This window comes from Girardinichthys multiradiatus, chromosome 8 (assembly GCF_021462225.1).
Source record: "Girardinichthys multiradiatus isolate DD_20200921_A chromosome 8, DD_fGirMul_XY1, whole genome shotgun sequence".
Classification (NCBI taxonomy): domain Eukaryota; kingdom Metazoa; phylum Chordata; class Actinopteri; order Cyprinodontiformes; family Goodeidae; genus Girardinichthys; species Girardinichthys multiradiatus.
This window is the reverse complement of record NC_061801.1, coordinates 2,732,586-2,756,640: the sequence shown is the minus strand read 5'-3', so window position 1 is coordinate 2,756,640 and position 24,055 is coordinate 2,732,586. Positions and strand designations below refer to the sequence as shown.

General features: G+C 43.7%; 1 protein-coding gene and 1 long non-coding RNA gene across 6 annotated transcripts in view; one reads left to right on the top strand and one right to left on the bottom strand.

The window, feature by feature from the left end:
* The window catches only part of tpm2 (tropomyosin 2 (beta)), a 56,624-nt gene that overhangs the window by 3,143 nt on the left and 29,426 nt on the right, over positions 1-24,055 (bottom strand). For 2 of the 4 annotated variants that reach the window (XM_047372828.1, XM_047372830.1), the window contains 6 exons: positions 20,326-20,443; positions 16,601-16,671; positions 14,964-15,039; positions 14,403-14,465; positions 11,327-11,396; positions 8,934-9,339 (listed from right to left, as the gene is read on the bottom strand). In XM_047372828.1, coding sequence (XP_047228784.1) covers positions 9,257-9,339; positions 11,327-11,396; positions 14,403-14,465; positions 14,964-15,039; positions 16,601-16,671; positions 20,326-20,443 — 481 coding nt within the window. In that variant the 3' untranslated portion in view covers positions 8,934-9,256. Of the gene's footprint in view, positions 1-8,933; positions 9,340-11,326; positions 11,397-14,402; positions 14,466-14,963; positions 15,040-16,600; positions 16,672-20,325; positions 20,444-24,055 lie in introns of those variants that run through there. The other 2 variants (XM_047372829.1, XM_047372831.1) reach the window with 1 other exon arrangement.
* On the top strand, positions 6,845-8,518 carry LOC124872623. 2 transcript variants are annotated; one of them, XR_007039339.1, is made up of 3 exons: positions 6,845-8,029; positions 8,116-8,370; positions 8,448-8,518. It is a non-coding gene; the product is annotated as an uncharacterized LOC124872623 (long non-coding RNA). The 2 variants fall into 2 exon arrangements; XR_007039338.1 differs by having other exon boundaries at positions 6,845-8,370.

Below are 24,055 nucleotides of genomic sequence, written 5' to 3'. Positions count from 1 at the left end.
TTTAGTATAACAATGACCATCAGTGGGCTCTAGATGGACAAACTGTCTACTTTTAAGGCTAGGCTTAAAACTTTCCTTTTTGATAAAGCTTATAGTTAGAGTGGCTTAGGTTATCCTGAGCTATCTCTGTAGTTATGCTGCTATAAGTTTAGGCTGCTGGAGGACATAATGACCACTTTCACCCTCTTCGCTACATTCTCACACTACTCTCCAATTTTGCATTATTTGCTGTTATTTCAGCTTTTAACCTTGTTCTTTCTTTTCACTTCCTAGAAGCTACAACTGGCCTGACTCTGTGTCTACCTGTGACACCTTTCTGGAGGAGGACTTCATCCAAGCTTCTGCTGGCAACAACTTAATGCTCACCCTCTACCGATGATCCACATGACCCTGTCTTTTAGTGTTTAACCCTTTCTCTCTCCTAGACATTGCGATTGACTGAGCTTTTACTGTGACTAACTCTATGTGCTCTCTTTCAGACTCTAACCTTGAAAACTGGCTCAAAGTTTATCTGTTCTTTCTTTTTAGGTGAAACAACTAAAGTAGCTACATCCATTAACATTTACTTTTCCTTCCCATAGAAAGGACTCCTGGATCAGTGCTTCTTTGTTCTTTTTGTGTCTCTGCTCTGTTCTCTCAATCCCCCAGTCGGTCGTGGCAGATGGCCGCTCACACTGAGCCTGGTTCTGGTTCTGCTGGAGGTTTCTTCCTGTTAAAAGGGAGTTTTTCCTCTCCACTGTCGTTACATGCATGCTCAGTATGAGGGATTGCTGCAAAGTCAACGCCAGTGACTGTCCACTGTCTCTACATGCTCATCCAGGAGGAGTGAATGCTGCAAGTCACTGACTGGATGCAATCTGCTGGATTTCCTTAGATAGAAAAACTTTTTATCCAATTTGAATAAATAACAGAATCTGACTGCACTGTTCAATGATTAGGATTAATTGGAATGTATGAACCTGACTGTTGTGAAGTTCCTTGAGACGACATGTGTTGTGAATTGGCGCTATATAAATAAAATGAATTGAAATTGACAGTTTGGGGAAACTCCCATGAACCCTCCAGCACCCTGTAGAGGTTGTAGAGCGAGCTGGTCCGGTGTTCCACGGCCGGGACAAAAATCACACTGCTCATCCTGAAGCAGAGGTCCCCCTGTAGTTGGAACCACCCTGGTCTGCCAGTCCAGAGGCACTCTCTCCGACCGTCACGCAATGTGTCAGCCATAATAGCCCCACAGCATCTAGAGACTTGAGGAACTCAAGGCGGATCTTAGCAAGAAGAAGTATTTTTTAATTGAACTGAATAATGATAGGAAGATGGATAGAACTAAACACGTGGTCCATTATGACAACTCTGAGCATACGGCTGAATACAAATGCATGCCACAGTTTTGAAATTTGTATGAGTAATTTTCTTTTCAAAATCAGGCCCCTGTTTTCTTTGTTTCCTTTGAAGAAGAAGTCATCTCTACCCGACTGTGGTTAGTGGGTAGTCGTCTTGCAATCTAAAGGTTTTGGGTTCAATTCCAGCTTCCTCTTGTCATATGTTGATGTTGCCCACTTTGAGTACTTAATATGACTGGAAAAGCATTTTATAAATTCTGACCATTTATCCATCACTGAACATCTGTCTTACTGGGCTGTCCACTCAATGGAGTTTTGATAATTTGGTGACAGTAAAAGTGCAGATTGATTCGGCCAGATTATATCATAAATATTGAAAACAAAGTTGATCCCTTCTATTAAGAAACTGAAAGTAAAGTGGAATGTACCTGTGTCATCAGGGAAGAAAAAGTTCACAAATGGAATAACTTGGTCCTTCAGTGTATTCAGATTGTTGGCTGACCTCAATATTTTGGGATATAACTTTGCTGAATCTAGACCTGACCAACTGTAGCATCCGCAGATTATGGCACTGCCCCCACTGTCTTGCATGATGGGCACTAGACATGATGGGTGCAACACTTCATGCGCCTCTTTACTTACCCTGATTCTCCAATTGATTTGGACTCATTGGACCACATGAACATCTTCCTTTGCTCCAGAGTCCAATCTTTATATTCCCTAGCAAATTAGCTTCACTGATCAGTGATTTTCTTAAGGCTACACAGCTGTTTAGTCCCCACCCCTTGAGTTCCCTTTACACTGTAGTGTGGAAATGCTCCTACTTTTACTATTTAACATATCTGTGACTTCTGCTGTTGTATCTTTATGATTTGATTTCACCAAGATCACCAGATGAGGCTCCACTGTCATTTAACAGGTCTACTGGTCTTCCACTTCTGCCTCTCTGCCTGCTCAGACGCTTTTCTCCTAAGCTCCCTGCTTGCTTGCATTCTTTTACTCCTAACTTTTTATCTCTTAGCCAAAATTACGGAAATATTGGACTAAAACGACTTCTTACCTCCCAAGGATTATTATTATTTTATTTTTTTATTTTTTTAAAGGACTTTGATGTTTTTATAATTGAACTCAAAAGCATGACAAGTTGACACCAGCTAATCAGCACAAAATGCCTCCCTTCACCACAGAGGACTTCGACAAACTTTTACAGAAATTGGCTGTTTTGGAGATGAAAATCCATGGACTAAAAGTGAATGTGGAGGTGAATATGGGGTACAGCGATGATTCAACTCTGCCTGTGATCCGAAACAGTGACAGCCAGCTCAACGACTCAGCCGGCAATCAGAACACTGAAAATAAACCTACCGGCAGACCCCCCCTGGCATGTTTTAGGGGCATGCCCAAAAAATCAAGGTGGACAACTCACTGGAAGATCTCAGCAATTAAATAAATTAGAATGGCCAGAATTACAGAGAAATGCCCCCGTTTCCCCTGGGAAAAGGAGACTTCGACAGCGAGCTGCTGTCACAACAACTGATAGGAGTGAGAAAGCTGGAAATAATGGAGTTCTCCTCCAGAACAGATTTGCTCCACTACAGAATGAAAACCAGGAAAATTATCCATCTTCTGAGAACAATAAAAGGTTTGAGAACAACCTTCATTCTAAACAGTCTTCTCCTAAGCTGCCAGAGAAAAGGCACCCTACCCTACTGGACCAAGAACCCTAATAGTGGGCAACACAGCTGTGGATGGGATTAAAAACTTCTGCAACAAGAAAAACACAGAAGTTCTGATTGGTACCAGTAACGTGGTGTCCAATATCTCAGAATATTCTTGCAATCACAGAAAAGCGCCCGTCTCTAGAAAACCTTACAGGTCCTTCTCAAAATATTAGCATATTGTGATAAAGTTCATTATTTTCCATAATGTAATGATGAAAATTTAACATTCATATATTTTAGATTCATTGCACACTAACTGAAATATTTCAGGTCTTTTATTGTCTTAATACGGATGATTTTGGCATACAGCTCATGAAAACCCAAAATTCCTATCTCACAAAATTAGCATATTTCATCCGACCAATAAAAGAAAAATGTTTTTAATACAAAAAACGTCAACCTTCAAATAATCATGTACAGTTATGCACTCAATACTTGGTTGGGAATCCTTTGGCAGAAATGACTGCTTCAATGCGGCGTGGCATGGAGGCAATCAGCCTGTGGCACTGCTGAGATCTTATGGAGGCCCAGGATGCTTCGATAGCAGCCTTTAGCTCATCCAGAGTGTTGGGTCTTGAGTCTCTCAACGTTCTCTTCACAATATCCCACAGATTCTCTATGGGGTTCAGGTCAGGAGAGTTGGCAGGCCAATTGAGCACAATGATACCATGGTCAGTAAACCATTTACCAGTGGTTTTGGCACTGTGAGCAGGTGCCAGGTCGTGCTGAAAAATGAAATCTTCATCTCCATAAAGCTTTTCAGCAGATGGAAGCATGAAGTGCTCCAAAATCTCCTGATAGCTAGCTGCATTGACCCTGCCCTTGATAAAACACAGTGGACCAACACCAGCAGCTGACACGGCACCCCAGACCATCACTGACTGTGGGTACTTGACACTGGACTTCTGGCATTTTGGCATTTCCTTCTCCCCAGTCTTCCTCCAGACTCTGGCACCTTGATTTCCGAATGACATGCAGAATTTGCTTTCATCCGAAAAAAGTACTTTGGACCACTGAGCAACAGTCCAGTGCTGCTTCTCTGTAGCCCAGGTCAGGCGCTTCTGCCGCTGTTTCTGGTTCAAAAGTGGCTTGACCTGGGGAATGCGGCACCTGTAGCCCATTTCCTGCACACGCCTGTGCACGGTGGCTCTGGATGTTTCTACTCCAGACTCAGTCCACTGCTTCCGCAGGTCCCCCAAGGTCTGGAATCGGCCCTTCTCCACAATCTTCCTCAGGGTCCGGTCACCTCTTCTCGTTGTGCAGCGTTTTCTGCCACACTTTTTCCTTCCCACAGACTTCCCACTGAGGTGCCTTGATACAGCACTCTGGGACCAGCCTATTCGTTCAGAAATGTCTTTCTGTGTCTTACCCTCTTGCTTGAGGGTGTCAATAGTAGTCTTCTGGACAGCAGTCAGGTCGGCAGTCTTACCCATGATTGGGGTTTTGAGTGATGAACCAGGCTGGGAGTTTTAAAGGCCTCAGGAATCTTTTGCAGGTGTTTAGAGTTAACTTGTTGATTCAGATGATTAGGTTCATAGCTCGTTTAGAGACCCTTTTAATGATATGCTAATTTTGTGAGATAGGATTTTTGGGTTTTCATGAGCTGTATGCCAAAATCATCCGTATTAAGAAAATAAAAGACCTGAAATATTTCAGTTAGTTTGCAATGAATCTAAAATATATGAATGTTAAATTTTCATCATGACATTATGGAAAATAATGAACTTTATCACAATATGCTAATATTTTGAGAAGGACCAGTATTTGATATTAATGTGGACACTCACCTGTCACATTTTGACTTGGTAAAACAACCAAAACAAAATAGAAAAAAAAAGAAGAAAACCAAACTGGAAAGAGGAGCAGAGTCTGCTGTTGGCACAGCTTAATTCAATACATCACCTAGTGGCGCAAGGGGTAATGGGCTATGCCACTTCGGCTTCCGGGCCCAGGGAGCATGGCGAAGCTGGTCCACCCCCACCCACAAGGGATTATTCACGCTGGTGCCTTGGAACCCAAGACCTCCTCACTTACATACAGTGGAGGTTGCAGGTTTTCCCACTTGCAAATCATGTAGAAGTCTTTCATTTTTATCATAGGTTCTCTTCAACTGTGAGTGATAGAATCTAAAACAAAAACAATCACATTGTGGGATTTTTAAGCAGTTCATTATATTTTATTGCATGAGATAAATATTTGATCAACTAATGGTGCGTTCACACCAAACGCGATTTCTGTGACTTTTTCACCTCATTTGTGTGCTTTTGCCCGCTTCACATTCCGCGTTGGCATTCTGCAACAAGCGGCAACGCTTCGCCGCGTCATCAAATAGGAGGAGCTTCCATCTGCTGCTTGCTGGTTTCAACTGAACATGCTGGACATGGATTTCACGTATAATCACTGTGTTTTACCTGTGGAGAGCCGAACAACGCCGCCGACGTCAATGTTCCTGGGTTCACCAGATTCTTCAGGGACGGGAACAGTTCGGAAAGTACCACCACCTACTCCAGGAGCTGCGTCTGGATGACGGTCGATTTCAGCGGTACTTCCGTCTATCCAGGACCCAGTTCGAAGATCTGCTGCCCCGCGTTGGGAGATGAATCGGCCTCCGGGACGCCAACTACTGGCGACCGCAGTGAAGCCAGCCCGAAGCCGGACACCGGACACTCAAGCTCCGCGGAGCCAGCGGCGTCCAGCCCACGGCCGACCCGAGTCAGGCACCCAGATTTCGGCTAGCTGCTCTCTGTTGCTCCCTCTTCTGACGTGCGGTGGTTCACTAAGGACCGTCAATAAGTTTCCGAACCAAACAATCGTGGAAAATCTGAGTGCCTGAATCGGATCAACCGTGAGCTAGATGCCGCTAACTCAGCGGAGCTTGAAAATCCAACTTCAAAACTAACTTCACCGCGGTTTACCGGCACTGTATCCCCGCTGCTGAACGCCTGTCCATCTGTCTTCGGTGAGTAAATAAATCTCAGCTCAGTAAAAAAACAGCCGATTTTTAATGTCCACATCTCCTAAATATAAGATATTTGTGCCTAATCATAACCAGGCCAGGTCCTTTCTGTACTTGTCTCAGTAAAAGTAATTAGTTAAATCATACAACTCTGGCTTGCCGCACACCGCCACTATGATCTGGTCCTTCATCTTCACTGACAACCGCTTCTTCTCCGCTTTGGTCCTTCACCCTACATCACAGTCACATCCAGTCCCTGATTGGTTGACGCGACGCGAATTTAGGAAAAAGTTCAGATTTTTCAACTCGTCCATCGTGCCGCTCCGCTCCCGCTTCGCTTGCCGCGCCTTCCGCGCCACGCCCTCCGCGTCCTTTGCACCACGCCGCTCCGCTCCTGAACGCGCCTCTACATAGGGATAACATGTAAATTGGCCGCTCCTTTCGCAGAAATCGCGTTTGGTGTGAACGCACCATAACAACCAGTAAGAATCCCAGCTATCACAGGCCTCTTAGTTCTTTAAGAAGCCCTCCTGTTCTCCACTCTACCTGTATTAACTGCACCTGTTTGAACTCGTTATCTCTATAAAAGACACCTCTCCACACACTCAATCAGACAAACTCCAACCTCTCCACCATGACCAAAACCAGAGAGCTGTGTGAGGACATCAGGGATAAAACAGTAGACCTGCACAAGGCTGGTATGGTCTACAGGAAAATAGCCAAGCAGTTTGATGAGAAGATAACAACTGTTGGTGCAATTATAAGAAAATGGAAGAAGTTCAAGATGACGGTCAGTCTCCCTTGGTCTGGGGCTCCATGCAAGATCTCACCTCGTGGGGCATCACTGATCATGAGGAAGGTGAGGGATCAGCTCAGAACTACACGGCAGGACCTAGTCAATGACCTGAAGAGAGCTGGGACCACAGTCTCAAAGAAGACCATTAGCAACACACTACGCCACCATGTATTAAAATCCTGCAGCACACGTAAGTCCTCCTGGTGAAGCTAGTGCATGTCTAGGGGAAGGGTGAGTACAACCCCAAGAACACCATCTCTACCATGAAGCATAGAGGTGGAAACAGCCTTCTTTGGGGATGCTTTTCTGCAAAGGGGACAGGACGACTGCCCTGTATTGAGGGGAGGATGGATGTGGCCATGTATCAGGAGATCTTAGACAACAACCTCCTTCCCTCAGCAAGGGCATTGAAGATGGGTCCTGGCTGGGTCTTCCAGCATGACAACGACCCGAAGCACACAGCCAGGGCAACTAAGGAGGGGCTCCGTAAGAAGCATCTCATATCTGATATCTATAATTGCAACCAAAGGTTTCTGCACCAAGTTTTGTTTTTCTGATGTATCAAATTCTTATGTCATGCAATAGAATGCAAATGTATTACTTAAAAATCACACAATGTGATTTTCTGGATTTTAGTTTTAGATTCTGTCACTCACAGTTGAAGATCACCTATGAAAGACTTTTACTTGCTTTGCAAGTGGGAAAACCTTCAAAATCGGCAGTGTATCAAATACTTGTTCTCTCCACTGAATGCAACACCAGACAGCAGTAGTAGACAGTAGAGTCTTTGGGTATTGGATGATGGGCTTTGTGGCCTCTGCCATATTTGGTCCCATCCTGCACCTCAATTTTAACCTTATGTCTGGCTGCATGGGACTGCTGAGGCCTTCTGGATGAGGTCTGCCCCCCCTTTGCTACTCTTAGGTGATGTGGATTGTGGGCACTCGACCGTTCTCTTCAGACTTACAAATGTACACTTCCAGACTTGCACTCACACACAACCACTCAACACAAACACTTATTTCTACTCATATGCCTACCCTGTCAGTCTGGTTCTCCTGTCTGCCTGCTGCTAACCTGTTCTCACCACTAGGCGCCACTAGTTGGAAGACACTGGAGATCGTGACGGGTGCGGCTCGTTATTTCATCAACCGGGGAGCTTTAAGAGGATGGATTGCCAGCACTTCGTTGCCTGAGTGTTTTGCCCTCAGCGGTATTTCAATCTGATCTGCTCTTGCCTTGAGCCTGTTTCCTGAGAATAACCTCGTGTTAATTCTTCCCTTCTCTTGCCTGTTCTAGGTTCTGGCCACAGACCGGAACCAAGCAATCCTGAACCTTCGACTAGCAGTGTGGAATTGTTTCCCTGACTTTGGACTGAATCTAGCTGGCAATCCTTAGACCCTCTGGAGCTCCTGCCTGCAGCTCGAACCCTGTCCACCCCCCAGCGTTTGCTTCAGTCTGGATCAACGTCTCTAGCTTCAGTGGTGCCGTAGGCAGTCGTACCATTCATCCCAGACTCTGATTCTCTCCCTGGCGGTTTTCCCTGCTCTACTAGTAAGCACTAGATAATTTTTTCTGACCCGATTCTAAGCTTCGCTCTCTTACCTGTTGTTCTCTCTCTCTCTGTGCAGTACGTGGCGTTCTGTTCCCGAGCTGTTTGTTTGGCCTGCAGCCTGCATTTAAATAAAATCAACTAAACTGTTCTCTGCCTTCGAGTGTCTTTGCATGTGGGTCAAATTGGCCCCTAACATTATGACATACCCACCATCAGACACAAACACACACACCAGCACACAATTCTTCAAAACAGTTGAAGGTCATATGAACACAGGTTACTATAACATCAATGTAGCCTGCCTAATTTGATGCTGGATTGAATCTGGAATTAATAAAGTCAATCACGCAATTAGGGTACTGTCTTGAGATATCCTTTTTGTAGAGCAAAACTGTCCTGGCACATGTAGGCAACCAACTACTCCATGTGGTATGCCAACAGGACATGTAAAAAAAAAACAACATAAATCCAATACCAGATAGATATTGTTCAAAGGAACTGCAAAGTTTAAGTCTGGAAGCCAAGTGGAACAGGAAGAAGATGAAATTTGGAAAAGACGGGATTTGATAATGATAAAAAATTTTATTACAGAAAGGAAGGGGAAGCAGATTTGAATAAACACTTCAAACATGACATTAACTCCAGACCAGAGGACAAGTAGTGAAAGGGGTTAGCTGTAACTTCCTTTTAAAATAAAGAATGGAAAGGGCAAAAAAAACTGTTTTCTGGATTAAAGATGTAATTTATTTTAGGGTGCCGGAATTTACTGCATTATGTTTAGAAAATCTCCCAGCCTACAACAATTTAGCAGAACATAGGAGAACAGCAAATAGACAGGGAAGAATTGAGAGATAAAAGAGGAGCAGAGATGAAGCGAGGAAGCCTCTACAGTGTAGTCATGTCATTGAGGGCCAGGTCCAGCTCCTCACTGAGAGCCTTGCCCTTCAGCTTCTGAGCATACACTTCATCTGGAAGAGGAAGTGGACAGAAGGACGAGACATAAAGGAAGGAGACACAGAATGGAAACATATTGAAGTGAAAGGACATATTGAAAAAAAAAACATAAAAAAATTAACCAACTTAGAAAATTTACATAAAAATACAAAGATTCACTGGTGTAATTGCCTCTTGTGCAAATTTTAGATTAAATTAAATCAGCTAAATGATACAGCGTCTGAGTTCTTTAGACTACAAGGAGACTTTTCTGTATAATATGAGCTACAACAAGTATTTTTTCAATTGAATTGAATTTTTATGATATTCAACAGGCTGATATTTCTCAGCTACATTTAACTGACAGACCTTCAATCTTTTCTACAGTGGAACTCAGATTTTATGTAAACTATGTAGACTACCTGGCTGCTGTGTCTACTATAAGTAGAACCTGGGAGGCTACGTTCAGTCTTTTAGGATCGTCTCGCTGACAAGAAGTTCCGTGTGACCAGTGTGACTGGCAGTCATCCAAGAATTCACAGAACCAGAGTAACTTCCGTTCTGTTTCATTCTTTCCTGACTGCCAGTAGAAGAAAACAAAGTGGATGACCTTTGCCAGCGATGTCACGAGAAAAGGGGTACTCACCCATCGCTCAGGAAGCTGATGCCAGAGCAGAGCCACAGGCCATGGTCCTGTAGTGTCTGGCGGATCTAGGGCTCCGGGCCTGTCAGGGGCTGCTAGCCCCCTTCAGCAGCCATTCCGTGAGCTTAAGACAGCCCGGGGACATACCACACCTTCCCATCCATCTAGGACAACAGGTCCCGTCTCACTGGAAGCTGCTACGGCTCTCTGTCCAACAGGCAGAGGAGCAATGGAAACCAGACTCTCATAGGCCACTCCAGCACCACCAGGAGAGCCCTCTGAGTCGACAAGTTCACCCAGTGAAAAGTGGGCAGGATCAGCGGAAATGATGGAAAGGCATACAGCGGCCAGACGTTGGCGGGGGTTCTGTCCCTAGTAGGGAACCGGGCAACACCAGGGAAAACAACAATGGGCAATGCGTTGTGCTCTGTGAGGATGTGGCCTCCATTCCCCTGGAGGAACCCTCCAGCCTCTGGGCAGACAAGCAGTCAGCCACAGAGTTCCTCATGCCTACTGGGTGGACCGCCCTCAAGGAGGCACGCCAGGGGTGCACCCAAGTCCACAGCCTCTGGGCCTCCCTCAAGGACTGCAGTGACCGGGTCCTACCCCAACAGTGGACATAGAACACTGCCGACGTAGTGTCCATCTGGACAAGCATATGCTTGCCCCTGAGAAAATGCAAGAAATGTCTCAGCGCCAAGTAAATAGTCCGCAGATCCAGGAAATTTATGTGAAGCTGCCTGTGCTGCTAGCTCTACAGCGTCTGGATGGACCTGCACTGCCACACCGCTCCACATCCCAGGGGCAATGCGTCCATTGTCATGACTTAATTGTGACTTCATTGTCATGATCTTGGTGCAGGAAAAAAAGAATACCAACTTAGAGGGCTACAAAAGAGCCCTTCGACAGTTAAGTTACTGGCAGGATGACGCCAAACGTGCTCTATCTCTATTAGACCTGTAGAAAACCAATAAGTTCCAAAACAGGGACTTATGGAGAAAACAATTTGGTCGACAGCGAGAAGATCAGAGACTGTACGTAGCCTCCCTGGTGCTACTTATAGATGCAGCAGCCAGGTAGGCTACACGTAACATACGTGACTTTGTTTACATAAAACCTCAACCTGTGAGGAGCACAAGGAGACATACCCACTTTGTTTACTCCCAGTGGCAGTTAGGAAGGAATTAAACAGAACTCTAATTATAACTAAATGTATCCCTTTGAAACAGCAGGACACAGCAATGCTGAATAGCTTTTTTAATCAGGTCTTTTAATGTGAGTTGGCTCGGTTTGGGTTTGTTAAGGTGACCAGTACCCTATTCACTGAATGACTCAAAGCAGACATGTTAGGTGGAATACTACCAGAGAGTATTACATACCTTCTAGATCATCAATGGTTTTTTCAAGCTTAGCCACAGACCTTTCTGCAAACTCTGCCCGGGTTTCAGCCTGCAACACAAACCACAGTTAATCCCCCACAGTAAGATGCAAACTGTCATTATTTATTCTTTTTTTTTTTTTAACCATGTCCTGTCCGGCAGAGTAGCTCTCAGAAATGTTGTCTGAGTGCCAAGAAAAAGCCCAACAGATTTACTTTCACAAGTGGAGCATTACAGCCAACGCTTTAAAGCTCTGCTTGATATTCATAAAAAGAAACTTTAGAAACTGCTTTGGGATTATTTCAATGTTACGGACACGGAGACAGAAATGAAAAGGAAAACAAAAGAAGCACGAAAGAGAGAAAGGGTAGGTAGGAAGTGTGGCGGTGAGGTAATAGGCCCCACATTCGATGGGGGGCCTATACTGATCCAGTAGAGGGAGCATCCCAAGACCCTACCTGACACAAAAAACAGGCAGACACAATCACAATCACACATTCCCACCTCATGCGTACACATAAAAACACTCACACCCTCGCACCCAACGTAAAGACAAACAACAATGGATGTCGTACACTCACTCACAGTCCCCATACATACTTGATATTCCCACGTCCAGGTGCCGATACCCCATAGGGACAACCAGCCCCCGGTCCCCTTCCCTCCGGGTGTGGAGACAGGCAGACCGCCCCAGCAAATGTACCCGGTCCGGGCTAGCCTGAACCTGAGCGACCCCAGCCCGGCTGCTTAAAGGTCGTCTATTTATTCTCAGTGTTTTGTAACACCTGTTATGATGATTATGGCATCATGTGGTAGGAGGTGCTTCCCAGAGCCCACATAGAGCCAGAATAAGAGTTTAAATGTAAAGGAACAGTTTCCTTCCTCGGTTATCACTGAAAATCTTAGATCATTGACAAATAAAGTAAAATGGGCTTTGAGTGCTAACAAAAAATTACATAAACCTTGGAAATGCAGGTTTATATATTATTTTGACAAGTTTACAGAAAAATATTTCAGGCTCCTGTGCCTTGCAAAACTGCTTTAAGACTGTATAGATCATATGCAATGCATTTATGCCCCAAGATGCTTATCAGCTAACTGTTGGTTTCCCCTTTGTCAGGTTCGTTGAGTTTTGCCTTTTGATGCATAATGTGAAGTAATCACATTAGTTCCCAGGTCACAGAAATCTGCTGATCACTCCGTAAATTCAGGTGATTTCTGAAGACTGCAATAAAACTTCTTAATCTCTATTTTGACCTCTTTTCTTATCTAGCCAGACTACAGCCTAAACAGCAATACATTCTAAATGTGGATTAAGAATGTTTTGATGAAATGACAGCGGCCCTCTCTGTTGAAGATTATTATAACATATGCAGCCTCTTTCATGTTACGGACTTGTTCTCTTTTCCCTATGCCAGACTTAGATGTGGAGTACCACAGGGTTCAGTGCTTAGGCCAGTTCTTTTCACTGTCTATCTATTAATTAATTCCCAAATTGAATTAATCTCAAATGGAGTTTTAATTTAAAAAAACAACAAATATGAAATGTAAAAAATCCAATGCAAAAAGATTGTTAGCATCGTGCTTCCTTTACCCTTTTGATGATGACTCTCCAAATGCTCACCAGCACTGTCCACCCGTCCATTGCTTTCGGCCTAAAGTATGTGAAGATCTATCAACCTGCCTAGAGTAAATAGTCCCCGTGTGCCCCTCACTTTGCCCCCTTGGTGACATCACAAAAGTGGATTTGGAAACAAACTGCGACGCCTGTTCTGCATTGCAAAAAAAGCAATGCATGTCAAATGGAGGAATGAACAAAGCTTAAATATTCTTTTAAAGAATCTATTGTTTCTATGGAAAGAATGTCTGCTTGTATAAAAAACTAACAATAAATTTGAATTTGTGTGGCCTCCAATAATTGAGTGCATCACTTAGTGGCATAGAAGGTATGGGCATTGCCACCTCGGCAATGAGGGCCAAGGGAAATAGGGATGTTGGCATCTGGGAAGTGCTGTCCCTAGGTGGACTGAGAATTTGGGGTGTGGGTGCTGCGGCTACCGGCACTGAGGCAGGCTTGGGCTGTGGACCACTGTGCCCTCTCGTTCTAGCCTGGTCCCACTCCTGGTTGGTTTGAGTAGCTTGGGGCTGGTCTTCTGCTCTGGCTCCTGATGGGGTGGTTGCCTATGCGCAGAGTTGGGGGTGCCGCCCTGGCGTCACTGGGTGGAGCTTGTTGGGCTTGGAGTGTGAGGGCATGGGGATGTGGGGGCATGGGTGGGGTAGAATAGGGTCTAGGGTTTGGAGGGTGGTTAATGGATTTTGGGCTATTCCCGGTTGGACAGTGGGGGTTTGGAGGCTGGGTTGCCTGCCAGGGCCTGCATGATGCCTGGGGTCCAGGCTGGTCCAGCAGGTCTCTGGCTGCTGGCAGTAGGTTCGCTTTGTTTTGCTGGCCTGGCTTGTCTCGGATTGCTCCTGCCTGGAAGGGCGACCGCTCTGTGGGGACTACACACTGGCATTTTGGCCTAGGTAACTACTGTATTGGCATAGGTGAGTAGGAAGCTGGCCCCAGGGGAAATTTGTGCTGGTGCCTTGGGACATATCCCCTCCTCTCTAACAAATGCAACACCGCACTTCAGTAGGGTCTTGAGGTGTAGGATGATGGATCTTGCAGGCACGAGGGCAGTACCATGCAGTGCCCCGACCCTTTGCTATGTTTGGCCCCGTCCTGCACACCTCAATTTTATTATACTATAGACAATTAGGACTTTTGGGTTGGTAGGGGAGTCTCTACAGTCAGCAAGCAACAGGGTCTCGCACACCCTAGCCACAACCACAATTTTAATGCATTTTAGAGATACACATCTGCATTTATTGAAACACTTTACATTACCGAAGACACACATGCAAACACTGTGGGGTGGAAGGACTGGGCTCGGAGGCAATTTAAACCTCTTGACATACAGTGGACATACAGTTTAATCAGATTTAATTTGATAAATATATACACCTATAAACTGCTTTTAGAGTATTTAAACTCAACCCACCAAATAGAAAAAAAGAAAAGAGTAAATATTCTCACCTCCTTCAGCTTCTCCGTAAGCACTTTAATTTCCTCTTCATATTTGTCCTCTTTTTGTGAGTACTGAAATCCAAAACAAAGGTATATAAAAAGAAAAAAGTTAAATGAAATGACCTTTCCAGTCTAGGCTTTGGCAACAGCGAAACAAATCATTCATCACATTATCAGAATGTTGAGAGAAAGAACAGGAAAAACAGCTAGATGTGGAAACATTAAGCTGGGAAATGTTACAAAATTAACATTATTTAAGTTTTTACTGCCTAAGCCACGTACAAATGTTAACGTAACTTTGACAGGGGATTATTTCCCCCACATGAACTAGTATTGTTCCTGGCAGCATGTGGGGACTAAAAGATTTTAACACATTTTTACTGCCAACCATATGTACTTGAATGAAATACACATTTATTTTTATTGAACCCTTCTTTCTCTGATGGTGTTTCCATTACTTTATTAACTCAACAAGCAATGCAGATGTTGGATGTAATTTTTCTTAGTTTTCATCCCAAATCTTGAAACTGATAAGTAATTGTAATGGCAGATCTGGCTCTCTCACTATACCTTCTCAGCCTGGGCTTCCAGGGACTTCAAGTTGTTGGTGACATTTTTCAACTCTTCCTCAAGGTCAGCTGATTTACTGAGCAACATAGGAAAAAAGGAAAGCAACAGAAGGAAAGCCAGTAATTTGAAAAGTAGACCAGCAGAGGAAATCAAACCAGATGCTGTTTGATGGACCAAAAACATTTTGAAAAAATATATGTCCAATTAAAATATAAGATACACAGTAAAAATAAGTACCTCATACTGTCTTTGAATATAATGAAGACATTGTTTTAGGTCCAGCAATATGCAAAGCAACCATGGATTCAGCAAATATCAGGAAGTTATAAAGTGAAAGTTTACATTTGATGGACAATGGATATTTAGTTGAATTCAAAATAAATCTAATCCAAGTTTTTATGTTTTTGGTGGGGAAATGGGCAAAACATTAAATTAGAAAACTGAACACAGTAAAGGCTACTTGTACGTACTGTACTACACGTAAAAATGAAATATATATATATTTAAGATTTAAGGTTTTTTTTGTTGTCTATCCCCTTCGAGAATCAAACAAACAAAAAATAAAAAACAAAGTAAACAGAAAAAGGTTAGAAGGCCACATTTGGAGGATCAATTCTGAGATGTCGTTTAATATAATGATCTAGTGAATGTATTTCACAGCTAGTGTAAAACTCTGGGGTTTGTTTCCTGTAATACAGAACGTTTTTGTAGGTTTCTTGGTATTTAATAGTTGGGACTTCACACTAAGGTTTGTGTGATGATAAGAATGAAAGTTGATAACAACAGTGTGTAATGATCCTTTTAATTATCTTTGGCCTGCATCCACTTCTAAAACTACAACTTTTCTTATATTACAGCAATAATCATTTCTAAATAATTCCCACTATTGTTTAGACATTAATCCTCAAAAAAATACATGAAGTCAAAACATCAAATACCTATAGCTACATGTATTTAGGAAAGGTGTTTGCTAACTGATGCAGAAAAAACATGCAAAATAGATATAAGTAGATGTTTTAAAATGATCATCATTAACCAAGTTTTTCCTTATAGTAATGATATCAGTAGACGTTTTTGTTTCAAATATTTCAGATACTTTATTTATTTATTTATGTAGTCACAAAAATACTGCTAATTTCAATCATTTCATAAAGAAAATGGAAAAAGATCAAACATTGAATAACAGACAAAATCTTGAAGTACTCGATAAAGGATGGTGAGGAAGAAAAAATTTGTAATTTTAATAGACTCAACAAGCAGAGATGAGAAAGTTACCACAGGCCAGAGAAACACAAACACGATTAGAATGTGAGGAGTTTATACATCAGGTACCTCTTCTTCGCCGCACATCATCAACTTCAAGTTCTGGTCCATAAGCCTGAGCTCCTGCCCAAGCTCCCTGACTCGCCTGAAGGGGTTAGTCCAGGATGGGGGTAGTGGTGAGGGGGCAGGGTGGAGTCAGGCAGGAAACAGTAGTGCATTCATGCATTAGCAAAAACACAGCAAAACACCCCGTAGGTCTATGCGACTGGTGCATTTGTTACATGCTGTTCAAGAGTAGAATAACATAAAATGCTACAAAATAGAAGAAGTGAATCAGAGAATTCTTGTAGATCATGATGCAAGTATTTACTTACGCCTCAGCCACCTCAGCACGCTCCTCTGAGCGCTCCAGATCTCCTTCCAGAATCACTAGTTTGCGTGCAACCTGCAGATAATCAGATACTGACATTATTCAAAGCAAAAACTTCCTCACTTTGTTAAGGACAATTCCTCAGCCCTGACTTGGAATCAATCTTATCCTTATCTTAGACTTTATCCTAATCAAAGTGTATAAGAAATTGAATTCTATATTACATACACTGCCTGGCCAAAAATAAGTCGACAAAGGTCACACACTAATATTTCGTTGGACATCCTTTAGCTATGATTATTGCAGACATTGTTTCAATAAGTTTCTGCAATGTTACAAGATTTATTTCCACCCAGTGTTGCATTAATTTTTCACCAAGATCTTCCATTGATGATGGTAGAGTCTGACCGCTACGCAAAGTCTTCTCCAGCACATCCCAAAGATTTTCAATGGAGTTAAGGTCTGGATTCTGTGGTGGACAATCCATGTGTAAGAATGATGTCTCATGCTCCCTGAACCACTCTTTCACAATTCGAGCCTGATGAATCCTGGCATTGTCATCTTGGAATATGCCCGTGCCATCAGGGAAGAAAAGATCCATTGATGGAATAATCTGGTCATTCAGTATATTCAGGTAGTCAGCTGACCTCATTCTTTGAACACATACTGTTAACTGAACCCAGACCTGACCACCTGCAGCAACCCCAGATCATAGCACTGTCCCCACAGGCTGGTACAGTAGGTACTAGGCATGATGGGTGCATCACTTCACCTGCCTCTCTTCTTACCCTGATGTGCCCATCACTCTGGAACAGGGTAAATCTAGACTCATCAGACCATATGACCTTCCATTGCTCCAGAGTCCAATCTTTATGGTCCCTAGCAAATTGAACTCTTTTTTTCCGCTTAGCCTCACTGATTAGTGGCTTTCTTAAGGCTACACAGCTGTTCAGTCCCAATCCCTTGAGTTCCCATCATATTGTGCGTGTGGAAATGCTCTTACTTTCACTATTAAACACAGCCCGGAGTTCTACTGTTGTTTTTCTTCGATTTGATTTCACCAAACGTTTAAGTGATCACCGATCACAATCATTCGGGATTTTTTTCCAGCCAAATTTCTTCCTCAAAGACAATGGGCCCCTACTATCCTTCCAGTTTTTAATAATGTGTTGGACAGTTCTTAACCCAGTTTTGGTAGTTTCTGCAATCTCCTTAGATGTTTTCTCTGCTTGATGCAGTTCAATGATTTGACCTTTCTGAAACAGACTGACATCTTTTCCACGACCACAGGATGTGTCTTTAGACATGGTTGTTTAAGAAATGAGAAGCTACTCATTGCACCAGTTGGGGTTAAATAACTTGTTGCCAGCTGAAAAAGAATCGCACATTCAGTAATTATCCAATGGGAGGCTCATACCTATTTGCTTAGTTAAATACAGGTGGCGACTTTTTTTTTGGCCAGGCAGTGCACTATAAATGATAAAAACAGGGTAGAAAGGAAGAGTATCCTGCTTTAATTCTAAGGCTGAAGAATATTTTCTGGACTTTGACTGGGCCATCGCAGACCCTTGTTTTATTTCTTTTTCAGCTATTCTGTTAGGGATTTGCTGCAGTGTTTGAGATCTTTATCCCAATTTAAGACAAGCTGCACCTGTCAGACAGCTGGCATCACATTAAAGTCTTAATAAAACACTTTCAACACTTGATGGTTGACTCAATGACTGTAATATGCAGCCCAAATCTTGTTGGTCCAAATGCTGATCACATGCTAACTGATGCCAGAAGAATCCTCTTAAGCCCCAACCCCCAGGCCAGGGGGCAGAATTTAACTATTGTTTTCTTCTGCTTTCTTTACTGCAAGTTCCATTAGTTAAACATAAACATATATGGTATCCACAGAAAGAGTAGAATCTTGACTAAAAGCCGAGATAAACAATTTCAACAAACACCAAAAACTGTTAAAACTAACGGCAGTTGAATCAGAAAATAAACAAATTCCACAAAATGATGTAATTGCAAAACTCGGTCTCAGCTGATCAACACATGACTTCTACACACACAACCAGCATGTCTGCTGTAAGCAAAGAGCTCACAGATTAAAACAAATACAGTTTATCCCAGTCCACCAAGGTCTTACTCAACCAGCAGCAAAGGAAGGCCAGAATTATCACTCCCATTTAAAAAAAAAGTTATTAACAAAATTATTGTTTAGATAGAGTATGTCAATTCTCAGCAAAATTCAGTTAGATTTGCACATGTTATTTTGAGCTTAAACTTCACAAAGCCCCTTTGGGCTTAAGAGGTGAAGATGGAGATTGTATGTTTGATTTATGTGGATTTTTTAAAATAATACATCTTAAAGATTTAGTAAAAGCTAAAACAGCTAAAGTGATGGTTAAGGTCAAGGCAAGGCAAGGCAAGATTATTTATATAGCACATTTCAGTACCAAGACAATTCAAAGGGCTGTACATAAAAAAAAGAAAAAGTGACATAATAGTAAAAGTACATTACACTGGCATAAAGATAATTAAATAATTAAAGAGAATAAAAAAATGAATAATTAAAAAGATGATAACAAAAAAATTATAATAATAATAATAATGATCAAATGAAAAATAAGAAAATAATTAACTAATAATGTATAGATAACACATTCAAAGGCCACTCTAAACAAATAAGTTTTTAATCTTGATTTAAAGCAACTTAGGGTTTCAGCACTTTTACAATTTTCCGGGAGTTTATTCCAGATTAGTGGAGCATAAGAACTAAAAGCTGCTTCTCCATGTTTATTTCTGGTTCTGGTTCTGCAGAGTAGATTTGAGCCAGATGATCTGAGAGGTCTGGGTGGTTGATACACTGACAACAAGTTTGTTATGTATTTTGGTGCTAAACCATTCAGTGATTTATAGACTAACAGAAGTATTTTAAAGTCTATTCTCTGAGCTACAGGGAGCCAGTGTAGGGACTTTAGAACCGGGGTGATGTGCTCCACTTTCTTAGTTCTAGTGAGGACGCGGGCAGCAGCATTCTGGATCAACTGCAGCTGTCTGATCTAGTTTTTAGGCAGACCTGTAAAGACACCGTTGCAGTAATCAATTCTACTAAAGATGAATGCATGAATTAGTTTTTCAAGGTCCTGCTGAGACATTAGTCCTTTAATGCTGGTTATAAAGTCATATACAAAACAATACCTCAGAGCATACAGAAGAGATGGAGGTTATGTTTTAAGAGGGGAACTAATACTGAAACAACATTCATTAAAGCTGCTCTAAAAAGTATATGCATATCTGTAAGTGGGGTAAAACTTTGGAATAATCTTGACTTTCGACTAAAAATATGTAATAATATATGAGAATTCAAATTTGAACACAAAAAGCAGTAATTGATATGTGCTTTGGATTTTGCCAATCCCATCTGTTGTATGACAGTGAGAACACTGATGTGTGTTCAGGTTCCATATTGTAGAATGATTAATATGTATAAGTATAAGATGAATATGTATGATTATGTACAAGAGGTAGAATTCACATAAGCTTTTACTACCTTCTGGCTCTTCTCGAACTTCTGTAAGAGTTTTTTAGTTTATTTTAAACATGTTGTCGAACACTTGTGATTTTTTTTCTTTTCTTCTTTTTTTTTCTTTATATACTTTTATGATATATTTATTTGAATGTTGGAGAGTAAAAAACACAACTGTAAACAGAATGAATGTGCAAAATTAGTCCCACCTCTTCATATTTGCGGTCCGCCTCCTCAGCAATGTGTTTGGCCTCCTTCAGCTGCATCTCCTGGATTTCCATTTTCTCTTCATCTTTTGATGCTCTGTTCTCTATCACCTTCATTCCTCTGATGAGAAGAATAAAAATATGAGTTTCCATCTCAGTGGCTACATATGTATAATAACTGTAAATTCTGCAGATATTTAATCCATTAATATCTGTGAAGAGGCCAGTTTTTATTTAGATGAACCCAACTTCTTAATAGTTTTTTGTAGCTTTTGGAAATGCTAAAAGCATTTTATTGAGGGCCAGTATGCTCAGTTCAGACTGTCCCACTTCACAATCAGCCTAAAACTGCCAAATGTCATCAGCCTCAGGTGGGACATGTTGGTTGTTTGAGGAAAAGAATATGATGTAGCAATAATTGGATGATTTAGCATGAATCCCTCTCTACCAGAAAAAAACACTAATGCTTCATATTCTGTTTTAGTGGACATATATTTTAACAGGACAGAGAACAAGCTATAGTTACAATAAAATTTTATTTTTCTACACTTTTTAATATAACTAGAAAAATTTGCATTTCCTGCGAAAATGCAGTGTGAATGCTGTAAGCTGAATTTTTTTAGCTTAAAGCTGGCAGAAACAAGCTGAAATTGACAGCAGAAAATCTGCTGAAATCTGATAAATTAGTAGAAATAGCAGAAACAGCAAAGACAAACTGTCATCTGATCTGTTTGAGCAGGAAGACTATTAACTATAAAACAGCTTAACAATGTAAAGTTACTTCAAAACTACTTGTTGAAAGAGTTGTTGAACTGACAAAAACTGGCAGGAAAATTCGCCCCAGCTCATTTAACTCGCCGAGATCCGGTTTGGCCCCGTTTTCCGGCGGTAAGTACCTGTCGGGAGCTTCAGCTAAAGGCACCGGTCTCCACCTTCACACCCATTATGAGGGTGGAGTCCCTGACGGATCAGGGGTTTCCCCCAGTTCCTGCTCTGGAGCCCAGTCTGTCGGCAGTTTTTGGGGTTAGGTCGACCCGGCGCATCGGACGACGGCCTGTGCCCCCCTCCCCCAGTGATCAGATCACAACCAGGCTGACTGATCGCTCCCACCAATGTGCCGCTCAGGTTGCTGCGGCGACCAACAACACCGCCTTCCTGGCCTACGCCATCTCCAAGAAGGTTCGGGAGATGGAGCTGCCTCCGGAGGATGTGGAGGAATTCTGCATCCTCAACCTCAGTGCGGCGTCGGCTGTGTGCTCCTCCCGCATCGCTGCCTGGCAGACCCTGCTACAGCAACAGATGTGGCTTCGGCTCTCCTCCTCCATCCCTGAGGATTTTAAGAGGGAGTTACTGGACCGATCAGTCCGTATGGGCTGTTCGGTCCTCATTTCCAGTCCGTGCTGGGCCAAATGCAGACCTCTCAAGAGGAACTTGAGTGGGTCAGGAGACATGGGTCTCTTAATCGCTCTGGCTTCCGGTCGTCCCATACCACCGGCCGCTGGCGGGATCGCCGTGATCAGCGGCAGCAGCAGAGACGCAAGTTTCCGTTTTATTCCGGCTCAGCCAGATCGTACGATCTCGCTGTGCTTTCCTCACACACATTCCCCACTCCTAATGAGACGGCCACTTTTAAACGACCGTTTAAGAGGCCCCACGATCTCACAGTTTCAAAGCATGACTCCACGAGAGCATCCTATGCTGCTCAGGTAGAGCCACGCTCGCTGCCTTCTCCCCCTGTCCTCCCCAGCTGTCAGTGGGTGAGATCACAGAGGATGAACAACCGCAGCTCCCCACGAAGCGGCGCACCAGTGATGCCCCCACTCACCACCAAGCTGCAAGCCTGGGTGAATATCCCCCTGGTGAGGCTGGTTTACAGCCCTTTCGATCCGAGCCCCCCATGGGTTACCTCCGATCAGAATCCGAGTCGGGTAACGGCGGTAGGGGCTTTAGCCTGGCTCGTATCCATGGCACCACAGATAAATGCGCGGCCGCTCTCAGAGCATCACTGAGTGGTGGCGCGTATGTTACCTGGACAGGTGGATGGACAGACTGATCAGCAGACTCCGCCCCCACCGTTCAGAGGGATTTTGGAGACAGTCCTGTCCTCCCCGGAGCAGAGCTCCGTTCTCATGTCAGAACTGCAGGAACTCCTGATAAAAAACGTCATTTCCAGGGTTCCTCGCGGAGAGGAAAACACGGGGTTTTATTCTCGATATTTTCTGGTTCCCAAGAAAACAGGAGGTATGAGACCGATTCTCGATCTGTCCCTGTTCAACAAAGCGATCATGGAGAGACGTTTCCACATGCTGACAGTCAGACAGGTGATGGAGAACGTTCACCAGAACGACTGGTTCACCTCCATAGATCTGAAGGATGCTTATTTTCACATCCTCATCTTCCCGAAACACCGCAAATATCTGCGTTGCGCTTATAAGGGGATCTCATATCAATTCAACCGCCTGCCGTTCAGTTACTCTCTCGCCCCACGCACGTTCTCCAAATGTGTGGAGACAGCGTTGCAGCCGCTGCGCTCGATAGGGATGAGGATCCTCTTTTATCTGGACGACCTGCTTTTGCTGGCTCGGTCCAGAGAGGAAGCAGCGGTACAGACAAAGAAGCTGGCCGCACATCTGACAGTTGTGGGGTTTTCAATAAACTGGCAGAAAAGTTCTGTTTTCCCATCCTGGATGATCGTTTATCTAGGGGTGGAGTTAAACTCAGCCACAATGAGAGCCCGGATCACTCAGCCGAGAACAGACGCGCTGTCAGCGCTTCTCCTCCGTGTCAAACCTCACAGCTTAGTGACAGCTCTGTCACTTATGCGATTACTGGGAATGATGTCAGCGGCTCACGTGGTTGTTCCGCTGGGTCTGCTTCATATGAGACGTCTTCAGAGATGGTTCATCCGCCTGCGCATAGATCCTGTACGTCAGAAGAGGCGGATGATCTCAGTCCCTCCTTCAGTGGGACCCGGACCTGGCCCACTGGGGAAATCCCCGCATCCTGTCAGAGGGAGTTCCCCTCAGCAGACCGGCATCACACGTCTCAGTGTTCACAGACGCATCCCTGTCGGGATGGGGAGGAACGTGTCAGTCTCAGGCAGTGGGAGCACAGTGGCCAGACCACATGTCTCTCCACATAAACGTGCTGGAGCTTCTCACAGTGTGGAAGGTGACACAGCATTTTGCTCCTCTGCTGCGGGATCAGCATGTTCTGATCCACACAGACAACAGAGTGGCAGCAGCGTACATAAATCGCCAGGGAGGTGTGCGCTCGGCTCAGCTGCTAAACATTTCCAGGCGGCTGCTGTGCTGGACGCGTATGAACCTGATCTCCATCAGAGCAGTGTACATCCCCGACGTCCTGAACAAAGGAGCGGACATCATGTCCAGAGGTGGTCCTCGTCCCGGGAACTGGAGTCTCCACCCCGAGGTGATTGTTCAGATCTGGAGCAGATTTGGGAAAGCAGCAGTGGATCTTTTCGCCACACGGGAGAACGCACAATGGCAGTTGTGGTTCTCACTGAGCCCACGGGAGGATCCACCATTAGGAGTGGACGCCTTTGCTCACAGCCCGTGGCCGAAAACGTTCCTTTATGCTTGTCCTCCGGTTCCGCTGATCCCGCGGCTCCTGGACCGAGTCCGAGAGGAACAGCTCTCAGTGATTGTCGAGCGCAAAAGCGCGCCATGGTTTCCGAGTCTGCAGCAGCTGGTGTGAGGTCGCCCGTGGCAGT